General features: G+C 38.6%; 1 protein-coding gene across 3 annotated transcripts in view; it reads left to right on the top strand.

Annotated features, from left to right (window-relative positions):
- Nucleotides 1–12,457, top strand: part of ASCC1 (activating signal cointegrator 1 complex subunit 1) — a 105,943-nt gene that overhangs the window by 435 nt on the left and 93,051 nt on the right. For all 3 annotated transcript variants that reach the window (XM_055425503.2, XM_055425502.2, XM_088841956.1), the window contains exons 2-4: nucleotides 1,466–1,601; nucleotides 2,514–2,613; nucleotides 6,256–6,353. In XM_055425503.2, coding sequence (XP_055281478.1) covers nucleotides 1,490–1,601; nucleotides 2,514–2,613; nucleotides 6,256–6,353 — 310 coding nt within the window. In that variant the 5' untranslated portion in view covers nucleotides 1,466–1,489. The remainder of the gene's footprint in view (nucleotides 1–1,465; nucleotides 1,602–2,513; nucleotides 2,614–6,255; nucleotides 6,354–12,457) is intronic.

The following is a 12,457-nucleotide window of genomic DNA, read 5'->3' as shown; positions in this document are numbered from 1 at the left end:
GTACTGGGGTTGATTTTTGCTCGCTTTTATGATTCAGGGTTTCATCTTCCCTCCCGACCTTGTAGGCCTTCTGCTTTCCTCTCTCTCTCCAAACCACCACGGAGCAGGATTAAATTGGCTATTCCCCCTTCCTTCCTCCTGAGCTGTCTTGTAGCCCAGGGCCTTATAGGAAAGGTAGATGGACGGTTTGCTATCTCTGAGACAACCCTCCCTTCCAGAGCTCAGTTTGAGGACCTACCCTGACATTGAAGTCTACTTTTGTGGCGAGCCTTTTTTTTTTTCCTTTGAGAGGTCCTGGGAAATTGAGTATTAGGGTGTAATGTCATTAAAGTATTACTAGTTATGCCTCCTCTTCTGATGTTCAAGTCTGTTTACCTTGTATATTGTTGTTTCTCACAAGGCGAAACTAACTCATTGGTTCTGTAAGCAAATTACCAATGAAAGCAATTTACTTCCTGAGGTTGGATTGAGCATTAGTGTGTTTAGTAAGGATTGATCTTTTCGGAGGGGGACTGCTTAAGTTAGTTTGCGTTTCAAGACCATGTACTATATGTGGTAGGAACCTTGGTTAAATATAACCAGAGCTAACCCTCGGAGAAGGCAATGGCAAGCCACTCCAGTACTCTTGCCTAGAAAATCCCATGGATGGAGGAGCCTGGTAGGCTGCAGTCCGTGGGGTCGCTAAGGGTCGGACACGACTGAGCAACTTCACTTTCACTTTTCACACATTGGAGAAGGAAATGGCAACCCACTCCAGTGTTCTTGCCTGGAGAATCCCAGGGACGGGGGAGCCTGGTGGGCTTCCGTCTGTGGGGTCACACAGAGTCGGACACGACTGAAGTGACTTAGCAGCAGCAGCAGCAACCCTAAGAAGCTTTGTTTCCTAAATTGTTAATTCATTAAGTGGTGACTAGAAACTTGGTTTCTCCCTGAGTGATGTACATTTTTTGGCAGTGACCTACAGAAATTGAATTCCTTCCCTCAGCAGTGTGTTAGTTTGGAGAACCATGTTGATTAAGTAATATTTTAACTTTGTTTTGATAGGCAACTGGATCTAATTGTTGAGTATATTTCTAGCACCTGTAAAATAATTAAGTATTTTTTTGTCCTCCCCTTGAGGATAAATGTATTAAATATCCCTAATTCTCTTAATTGGGTAAGGAGGTGAGCCACTTCACATATGTTCAGATCAAGCCCAGAGGTTGAATTTTTTCCCTTTAGGTTAAAGTAATGAAGAGACCTCTAGTCTCTCTTGCAAAGTCATGGACAGGCTCAGTATCTTGTAATCACTGTTTTGAGGAATCCTGAATAATTTTCAAATTACTGTCTCGAGTGTGCCAGGAGTGGAATGGTGTAGTGGAAAATTACTTAAAAAAACAGCTTCTAGATAGGGGAAATCTAGTGGAAACAGTAATGCTTTTGCTTAGGATGTACTGTGAACTGATGCCCAATTCTGTCCTTGTAGGCCTATGTAAAGATCCACATAATCATGGAAGTTCTGCGTCCACAGCTTATAAAAATTGGTGGACGGGTTTATAGGAAGAATCCCATTCAAGAACAGACTTATCAACATGAAGAAGAAGATGATGACTATTACCAAGGTAATCTTAGTTGCTCTTTGGTCAGATTAGAAGTACAACATTATCCATATTGTAGAAGCAATTCTTTCAGTGTTTCTGTGTGAGCACTGAAATTTGACATGTTTGGCCTTTCATAGCTCCCTTGTTGAGTCCGAGGGGGCTGGTGAGTTTGTTTGATGAGGTGTTCTCAGTTCATAAGTTAAGTTGTGTCTCCTCTTTGTGCAGAGGCTTAAATGTAATAAGGGGTAATTTTAGTTAGCTATAATATTAACAATTAATTACCTGTGGCAAAGTTAAGTTCTTTTATCTGTAAAGCTATGAACTAGTTTTTATAAATTATTGAAATAAATGAACATATGCCCAATATTAACTGCTACTGTTGTGTCATAATTTTTCTTTTCTTCTCTGCAGTCATATACAGGCAGTTTCAGATATACAACCAATGTGGCTGTTTCCCTTCAGCCCTTCTTATTTCAGCCTCCTGTTTTCTCTTTGTCTTGGCTGTATGGAGTAAATTCTCCAGTGTCACTCCTACCTCATTCACTGAAGTGATTTTGTGTCTTAATACTAAAAACCGCTGAGTTGTACATTTTAAGAGGATGAACTTTATGTGAATTATGTCTCCATAAAATAGTACAAAAGATTTATTTCTGGGAGAAAACTATTAAGTAGTGGTATGTAGATACTCCTTTTCCAAGGTTCCAAGATTGGAATATTTAAAATAGTCATGTGTTTTTATTCTTTATTTTTTTGTCTAATAGCAGGTGAAGAGGAATGTTGGAGCAGTGTTCTGCAGTATAAAGTGTATGGCTGTTCTTTTTGTGTGTGTATTGCTTTTCTTTAAACCTCAAGAATGGTTAGACAGCTGAGGAGAAGAAAGACTGTTGTCCACAGATCAGCAGCTCTGAGTGAGATGTTATGGTTTCTGTACAGGCCTCATGGAGTGTGCAGAAGAGCCCTGTGAAACATACGAGGTGGTGCAGACCCCACAAGGTTTCCGATGTACCGTGAAGGCCCCCAGCCTACTCTACAAGTGAGTGATGCCCCTTGGCAGCTTCATGGGAAGGCACTTCCAGGAAACTTAGAAGGAAGCTGATTCTTCTCTTTTCCACACTTATTACAGTACTTACTAGTGACAACATGGTTTAGTGTTTAACACCCTAGAATTTCTGGAGACTAATTGCAGATCAGTTTCATCATTCCATATACATCACCAAGTCCTGTTGATTTTGCCTCTTAAGTATCCTTTGAATCCACCATTTACTTTTTCTTTATAGTCATTGTGCTGCCTCTTCTGTGGATTATTTCAAATAGCCTACTTACTGTTTCAACTCATACCACTCTTTCCCTGGCTTTGCAGTTAACTGGTTTTCTTCAGTTCCTCAGATGTGTTGGGTTCCTTCCTGCCTTCTAGCTTTGGCATATGCTGTTCCCTTTCCTTACATTACCTAGTTATTAATATATTCTTCTTTCTTAGGGAAGCTTGTTTTGACACCAGCATCCCCACACACCACTTTGATTATCGTAGTATACGTTTTCATAACACCACTGCTTTTCCTTTATAGCACTTCTCAAACCTGATGTTTATATTTATTTGTCCGCTATTTGATGTTTCTTCTGCTAGATTGGAAACTCCTTGAAGGCAGGAATGTGTCTGTTCTGTTGTCCTCCAGTTCTTGTCAAAGACTAAAATGCTTTTTCCAGAATCATCTTTAGTTTTAAATTGCTTGGAAGCTTTGTGATCATTTCAGTCTGTGCCTGCTTGCCTGCATGTTGATCATATTCTGTCTCTTATTAACCACTAATATCTTTAGCTCATGTAGCTGACTGGCTTCTTTTGGGCTTGCACCTCTGAAGATAGGATGGTCTAGGAAGTCATAGATTGTTTTTCTGTGTTGTACCAGATGAATAAAGTCTGCCTATACTTCTCTATGAGAGGAGGTCTACAAATACAGAATCATACACCTTTAAGTTCCAAGAGGCAAACAGTTGCATTTTTTTCAACTTGAGAATTTTCTGAAACACCTATTGAGGATGAGATTTCTCTCCTGGAATGTGACTAAATGAGAAACCAAATGCTAATCCGACAGCTCACTTTCCTCTCAGGTTTCAGGGACATTTTCTTCTAAGAAACATGATTTTAGAAAGCTGTGACTCGGATTCCTGGTAAAAATCAATGCAACTTGTCTTCCTTAATGTATATATTTGTTCCTGCTAAGGTATGTAAAGATTCCTTAAATGTCTGATTCTTACCATATGACCTTTTCAATTTTATATATTCTAAATACTCATTTTGTTCCAGACAACTTGTATGTTAGATTAAGTATTGGTTCTGCTAAATCCTAATTAATAGACAATATTTACTAGGCAGACTTCTTTCTTTTTTCCTTTCTTCTTCCCTCCTTCTCTTCCTCTCTTCCTTCCTCTTGGTCTTATTGACAAAGAATTGACCTACATGGAAGATTTCTTTAAGAATCATTTATGTAAGCTTTTTTGGTCCAAGGAAGAAATTACTTGACCAAACCAACTTATAATCAGAGTCTGATAGTGGCGCACATGTCCACAGACGAGGTCTAATACCGTGGCTCTCAACTTCAGGCACACACTAGAATCACTGGGGGAGTTTTAAAAACTCCCAATGCCTAGGTGTACCCCAGACCAGTTGAGTCTGACTCTCTGGGAGCTGAACCCAAGCATCATTAGTTTTTATAGCTACCCAGGTGATTCCAGTGTGTAGCCAAGATTGAGAACCACTTGATCTGGCAAAAATTTCCACTTATACAATAAGGAGTCATCCTTTCACTGTTTATCTGTATTATTTTAGTGGATGCTTTAGACTTTCTGTATAAACCTCTTTTGGGTCTGTCTGTACTCTTAGGCAGTGGCAAGCCACTCCAGTACTCTTGCCTAGAAAATCCCATGGACAGAGGAGCCTGGTAGGCTGCAGTCCATGGGGTCGCTACAAGTCAGACATGACTGAGCGACTTCACTTTCACTTTTCACTTTCACACATTGGAGAAGGAAATGACAACCCACTCCAGCGTTCTTGCCTGAAGAATCCCAGGGATGGGGGAGCCTGGTGGGCTGCCGTCTATGGGGTCGCACAGAGTCGGACATGACTGAAGTGACTTAGCAGCAGTACTCTTAACTGGAAGGATGGCATCGTGGGTTTAATGAGGATGACATGGTCTGTGCTAAGCTATGTGCCGTCACTGGGAAGTCCTTATATATGATCACATTTAATCCTTACGACCAACCTTATGATACTTAGGTATTATTCACTCCATTTTTTTAAGTGAAGTCGTAGGCTAAGAGTGGTTAAATGACTTGGCCAAGGTTTGTTTGCTTCTAAAGCCTCTTTAACCTCAACTACTTCCCTTTCTAAGGTGCCTAGACTATTAATAACACTTTGAATCAACTACTTTATGAAAGGTTTGTCCACTAGCTCTGTGCTAACAAACAGGAACCTGATTGAAAATACCCCTTTATTGATAAGACCTGGAAAGACAAAGCCTGAGGGAGTTGGTGCTACATAGTCCCTAGCTCATCACAGAGAAAAACCACATGGAAACTGTGGAGTTCCAGTCCTCTTCTGAACATCTTGTTTTATAAAAAGCTGGCTTACTACATACAGTAAATCTTAATGGAAATAATCGGACTTGGTTATCCCATGTAAAAACAAATGTTTTAGGCATAGTCACCAATGCTGAAGTGTACTGTAATTGAAATCATCGAAGTCAAAATACTGTTGATGAGGAAGTTTTTTCTCTTAACTTTATGGTCCTGTGATGGTCTCTTAGTGCTTTATTTAGACTCTGAAACTTTTCTCCTGGGATCCAGTAGTCTCATTTGCTTTGATACATCTAATTACTGTGGGTTCCAGAAGATAGCTTTGGATGATCAGAATTATTTATACTAGGAGGCCTAAGTAAGTAATGTGAGCCAATAGATGATTGGAGTCAATAAAAGAAAGTAGGAAGTGGCAGGGATTGTGATGAATTCATATTCCATTTTCAGAAATGAGCTCATGTTCCAGCCTGTTCTTGCCATTGAGTAGTCAGATCTCCAAATTTTTTGAAAGAACTTAGAAATCTATATTTTTTAGGTAAAATTTCCCAATTTTTAGGTGAAATCTCCCAAATAAGACATGTCTGTGTGTTTGATTGAATTCAGCCTGAGGGTTACCTCTTTCTGTGCTTGCATCTGTCTTGGTTGGTGGACCCTGCTCTTTGCTAAGCTCTTTGCCATTATTTAATTAATGAAGGATAATTCCCTTAGGATGAACTCAAAATATAATTAATTTGCTCTCTAAGACGGCAAGATTTTCCCCCTTCAAACTGTAGACCCATTCAAGTGTCCAGTGAGACTATGCTAGCTTTTCTTTCAGTTAACTGCAGACCCAGATTTTGAATCTTGTTTTGAGAAGCAAATAGGCATTGGGTATAATTATTCTTTCTATGCATTGAATTGGCTGTAGGACATCGTTTTGTCAATGAATATAATGCAACATATTCTATAAAGCTATATGACTTGTAATTTCCTCTACAAATACTGAGTTTTTACTGAAGCACTCTTCTATGAGGGAGTATCTCTGGCCACCTATGATTTAAATATGATGGAGTTCTTTATTCTGGTATATTTTGACTTACATTAATTAACTTTCTCTATATTATAGGCATATTGTTGGAAAGAGAGGGGACACTAGAAAGAAACTAGAAGTGGAGACCAAAACATCTATTAGCATTCCTAAGCCTGGACAAGAAGGAGAAATTGGTGAGACTCTATATATGTTTGCAGTCACTTTTGTACATGTATGGAATAATGTGACCCAACTGAGGTGTTTGATGATTATATTTTCTATGTGGTTCTGTAGCTGTTGTCCTTTTTATATCAGTATCAGTCTCTCAGATGAGGAAAGATGTACTTATACAGCCTTATCTTGGTTGAGTACCTGGGCCTTAATTTGATACTTGACTACACAGTGATGGGATAAAGCTTCCAGATTTTCTTGTGGACTAGGAGATTTCCTGTATGCTTCAGTAGCTTGAAATGGAGTTTGTGAATTATTTCAAGTTAGAATTTGAGAAAAAAAGTGAGGTCAGCAAATTTGAAATGAAGCTCAGCCCTTTCCCTGTTAGTTACCTTGTTTTTATCTTGCTTTGTAGACTAGGAAGGAAATTGTAAGAATAATAATTAAAACAGCAACCTGATTCAAATAAGTGTTCAGGTGAGGAAAAATCGTTGAGCAATAGAAACCATGTCAGAAAGTTCTGTACGAAAGCATCAATGTGAACCAAGTGCACAGACTTGTGTTGTAAAGTGACTTTGAGTGAGGGGTACTAAAGGGACAGAATTTTTAAAACAGTAGGAATTTTTCAGCGTCAACTGTGCAGCAGCCTCCAATAATCTATTTTCCATAAACACTCATGGATTGTATTAAGTTTTAGGAGAAAAGAATTATAAGTACTGTTCTTATTTTGTTCTATGTAAAAATAATCACTGTGGCAGATAAGTAGCAGTTGACCTTAGAGTGGTGCTGTCCAGAAGAACTTTCCATGACGGTGAGTATGTTGTATTTTTGCAGTATCCAAAGAGCCACTAGCCACTCGTGAGTGAGTACTTGAAATGTGGCTAATGTGACTGAGGAACTGAATTTTAAATTCTATTTAATTTTAATTCATTTATCTTTTAATTTGACTAGCTGCATGTGGGCTCCTATTTTGGACAGTGAAGTGCTAGAGTTTCCCCCAGCCCCTTGGTAACTAGTAAACTCTAACTTCAAAACTTTAATGACATTTTTGAAGGACTCTCATTAAAATAGATACTTAGTTCATTAGAATTACTGTTAAAGAAAAAAGCTTGTGTCTTTCCTTAAGTGTTAAAGTTCAAATACTGAAGTAATTTTATTAATTGCATTAAAACTTATTTCTTTTTCTGATTCAAAAGTTAATACATGCTTTCAAAAAGAAAAGCTTGTAGAAATTATGTATAAAGTATAAAGGAAAGTCTTTTATGTTATGAACTTCAGCCATAATTGTTGCTAACAGTTGAATCTGTTCCCCATTTTTTTCTATGCATATAGTAACAGGCGGCTAATAATTTTTATTTTGGTAAAAATTCTAACATGCAATAAATGTGAAGACCTTAGCCGTTTTAAGATACTGGAGTCGTTCCAAAAACTTATCCAGAAAAGGTTAGATAGGTTATTGACTTAGCCAAAATATTTCACTGTGAATAATAAGGGTGTTTAATTAAAAGTAAGAATTTAGTGGAACTAATTTAATTGAAAAGCAAGAGGATAAACTGGCTTATTGGTCTTGTAGGGAAGTAAAGTATATAAAAAAATTGAATTTATTGGTTACAGTAAATTGGGTTCTGATGTGAAATCAAAACTGCAGTTGCATTGGTGTGGTATATGCTATAATTAGTTGTTTTGCCTCTCCTAAATTAGAGAAACTAGAGAAGAAAATGATCTGGTAGGTTTCATTTTGTCCTCTAGATAAGAATTTGGTCTAGTCTGTTTTGAAGCCTCAGGCAGTGGGATATAAGAATGATTTTTGTGTCCGTGTTTCAGCCGTATCTGACTCTTTGCGACCCCATGAACTGTATTCGGCCAGGCTCCTCTGTCCATGGGATTCTCCAGGCTTTTAAAATGATTTTGTCATTTTAGTTATGCAGTTGGTTTTTATAAAGTTCCACATCAGTGCCTTTGTTTTCTTCCTCTGTATCTCTTGTTGTAGCCCTTAGACCCATGTCAAGTAAATTCTGGTCCTCTCAGATATTTGTAGTTTTAGAATATTTCTAACCTCATCATATTGCTCTTTAGTCATTGTTTGCTCAACTTTGAATCTTTTTCTGGAAATAAGTCTGAGCACCTTTGACATGCACTTAGCAGTTTTCTGTATTTAAAAAAATGAAAACATCTTACTAGTCTTATTCTCTGCCAAACTACCTACTAAGTGCAAAAGGATATAGTGTTTTGTACTAAATTTTTATAGAACTAAACATAAAAGGAGTTTTAAGCTTCCCTCCCCTGCATATTTTTTTCTTTTAGTTTCTTACCATATTTTTTCCTTGTGCAGAGATAATTATAATTTCTACTTTACTTTAACATTGTTCCAGTTTACCATTGAATCCTCCTTTGTCAGTATTTCTGTGGCACATTATTTGAATGCCTGCTTGGACACTTCCCTTCACTGGATATTTGAATCTTTTGGATTCTCAGTGTCCTATTGAAAATAAAATTATATCATCAAAAAAATACCATGTCTCTACTTCTTAATTTTTTTGTGCGTGCTTGCCAAGTCACTTCAGTTATGTCTGATTCCTTGCGACCCCATGGACTGACTGTAGCCGGCCAGGCTCCTTTCCTTTGTCCATGGGATCCTCCAGGCAAAAATAACTGGAGTGGGTTGTCATGCCCTCCTCCAGGGGTCTTCCCGACCTAGGGATTGAACCTGAGTCGCTCACGTCTCCTGCATTGACAGGTGGGTTCTTTACCACTAGTACCATTTGGGAAGCTCTCTTACATTTTTTGATTGTGACTTACGTCAATTTTCTGTTTAGGCAAACAGTTTTTAGGCTTTCTGTTAATTCACTCGTGTGTGTGCGTGAGTGCTCAGTTGCTTAGTCATGTTTGACTCTTTGTGACCCTATGGAATGTAGCCTGCCAGGCTCTCTAGAGGTCCATGGGTTTCTCCGGGCAAGAATACTGGAATGAGTAGCCATTTCCTTCTCCAGGGAATCTTCCCGATTCAAGGATGAAACCAATGTCTCCTTAGTCTCCAGCATTGGCAGGCAGATTCTTTTATCATTGGAATCCCAGTTCATTCATAATTTGCTTCTTTTCCCAGAAATTTCCATCTTGTTTCTTTGCAGCAAAATGGGTATGATAATTTCATTTTTATTAAAAAAAAATAGGCTGTTCTTGTAGAAAATTTCATATGTTTTAATGGGAAGTATTAGGACAAATAAATGGATTATTTGTTTAACTTCTGCAGTTGCTTGGAAGGAGCAAGCTTTGTGGTCTTGAAAGTACATAGCGGATTTTGCTACTATTTAAGCTAATACTTCAGTATTTTATATCATATTCAGAAATCTGTCCTTTCCTTTTTAATAAATACTCCATTGAGATGTCAGTTTTGTTCATTGTTCCTATCTTCTGCATCTTTCCTTAATTTCTGTTTTGAACCAAACATTTGTCAGCCAAAAAGGAAACTTCATATCCGTTAACCAGTCACTCGCCATTCCTCACTACTCTCAAGATCTTTGTTACCACTAATCTGCTTTCTGTCTCTCTGAATTTGCCTGTTTAGATAGTTCCTATACATGGAAACATGCAATATGTGGTCTTTTGTGCTAAGTTAAAGATGCCAGACACAAAAGACCACATATTGCATGTTTCCATGTATAGGAACTATCTAAACAGGCAAATTCAGAGAGACAGAAAGCAGATTAGTGGTAACAAAGATCTTGAGAGTAGTGAGGAATGGCGAGTGACTGGTTAACGGATATGAAGTTTCCTTTTTGGCTGACAAATGTTTGGTTCAAAACAGAAATTAAGGAAAGATGCAGAAGATAGGAACAATGAACAAAACTGACATCTCAATGGAGTATTTATTAAAAAGGAAAGGACAGATTTCTGAATATGATATAAAATACTGAAGTATTAGCTTAAATAGTAGCAAAATCCGCTATGTACTTTCAAGACCACAAAGCTTGCTCCTTCCAAGCAACTGCAGAAGTTAAACAAATAATCCATTTATTTGTCCTAATACTTCCCATTAAAACATATGAAATTTTCTACAAGAACAGCCTATTTTTTTATAGGGGACTGGAATGCAAAAGTAGGAAGTCAAGAAACACCTGGAGTAACTGGCAAATTTGGCCTTGGAGCACGGAATGAAGCAGGGCAAAGGCTAATAGAGTTTTGTCAAGAGAATGCACTGGTCATAGCAAACACCCTCTTCCAACAACACAAGAGAAGACTCTACACATGGACATCACCAGATGGTCAACACCGAAATCAGATTGATTATATTCTTTGCAACCAAAGATGGAGAAGCTGTATACAGTTAGCGAAAACAAGACCAGGAGCTGACTGTGGCTCAGATCATGAACTCCTTATTGCGAAGTTCAGACTTAAATTGAAGAAAGTAGGGAAAACCACTAGACCATTCAGATATGACCTCAATCAAATCCCTTATGATTATGCAGTGGAAGTGAGAAATAGATTTAAGGGACTAGATCTGATTGATAGAGTGCCTGATGAACTCTGGACGGAGGTTCGTGACATTGTACAGGAGACAGGGACCAAGACCATCCCCATGGAAAAGAAATGCAAAAGAGCGAAATGGCTGTCTGAGGAGGCCTTACAAATAGCTGTAAAAAGAAGAGAGGCGAAAAGCAAAGGAGAAAAGGAAAGATATAAGCATCTGAATGCAGAGTTCCAAAGAATAGCAAGGAGAGATAAGAAAGCCTTCCTCAGTGATCAATGCAAAGAAATAGAGGAAAACAACAGAATAGGAAAAACAAGAGACCTCTTCAAGAAAATTAGAGATTCCAAGGGAACTTTTCATGCAAAGATGGGCTCGATAAAGGACAGAAATGGTATGGACCTAACAGAAGCAGAAGATATTAAGAAGAGGTGGCAGGAATACACAGAAGAACTGTACAAAAAAGATCTTCACGACCAAGATAGTCACGATAATGTGATCACTGACCTAGAGCCAGACATCTTGGAATGTGAAGTCAAGTGGGCCTTAGAAAGCATCACTACGAACAAAGCTAGTGGTGGTGATGGAATTCCAGTTGAGCTATTTCAAGTCTTGAAAGATGATGCTGTGAAAGTGCTGCACTCAATATGCCAGCAGATTTGGAAAACTCAGCAGTGGCCACAGGACTGGAAGAGGTCAGTCTTCATTCCAATCCCAAAGAAAGGCAATGCCAAAGAATGCTCAAACTACCGCACAATTGCACTCATCTCACACGCTAGTAAAGTCATGCTCAAAATTCTCCAAGCCAGGCTTCAGCAGTATGTAAACCGTGAACTCCCAGATGTTCAAGCAGGTTTTAGAAAAGGCAGAGGCACCAGAGATCAAATTGCCAACATCCGCTGGATTATGGAGAAAGCAAGAGAGTTTCAGAAAAACATCTATTTCTGCTTCATTGACTATGCCAAAGCCTTTGACTGTGTGGATCACAATAAACTGTGGAACATTCTGAAAGAGATGGGAATCCCAGACCACCTGACCTGCCTCTTGAGAAACCTGTATGCAGGTCAGGAAGCAACAGTTAGAACCGGTCATGGAACAACAGACTGGTTCCAAATAGGAAAAGGAGTGCGTCAAGGTTGTATATTGTCACCTTGCTTATTTAACTTATATGCAGAGTACATCATGAGGAACGCTGGGCTGGAAGAAGCACAAGCTGGAATCAAGATTGCTGGGAGAAATATCAATAACCTCAGATATGCAGATGACACTACCCTTATGGCAGAAAGTGAAGAGGAACTCAAAAGCCTCTTGATGAAAGTGAAAGAGGAGAGTGAAAAGGTTGGCTTGAAGCTCAACATTCAGAAAACAAAGATCATGGCATCTGGTCCCATCACTTCATGGGAAATAGATGGAAAAACAGTGGAAACAGTGTCAGACTTTGTTTTTTTGGGCTCCAAAATCACTGCAGATGCTGATTGCAGCCATGAAATTAAAAGACGCTTGCTCCTTGGAAGGAAAGTTATGACCAACCTTGATAGTATATTAAAAAGCAGAGACATTACTTTGCCGACCAAGGTCCGTCTAGTCAAGGCAATGGTTTTTCCCGTGGTCATGTATGGATGTGAGAGTTGGACTGTGAAGAAAGCTGATCGCCGAAGAATC

This window comes from Moschus berezovskii, chromosome 12 (assembly GCF_049115385.1).
Source record: "Moschus berezovskii isolate FMDL1 chromosome 12, NW_MosBer_1.0, whole genome shotgun sequence".
In the NCBI taxonomy this organism is placed as follows: Eukaryota; Metazoa; Chordata; class Mammalia; order Artiodactyla; family Moschidae; genus Moschus; species Moschus berezovskii.
Note: the sequence above shows the minus strand (reverse complement) of the source record. Positions and strands in the feature narration are given on the sequence as shown.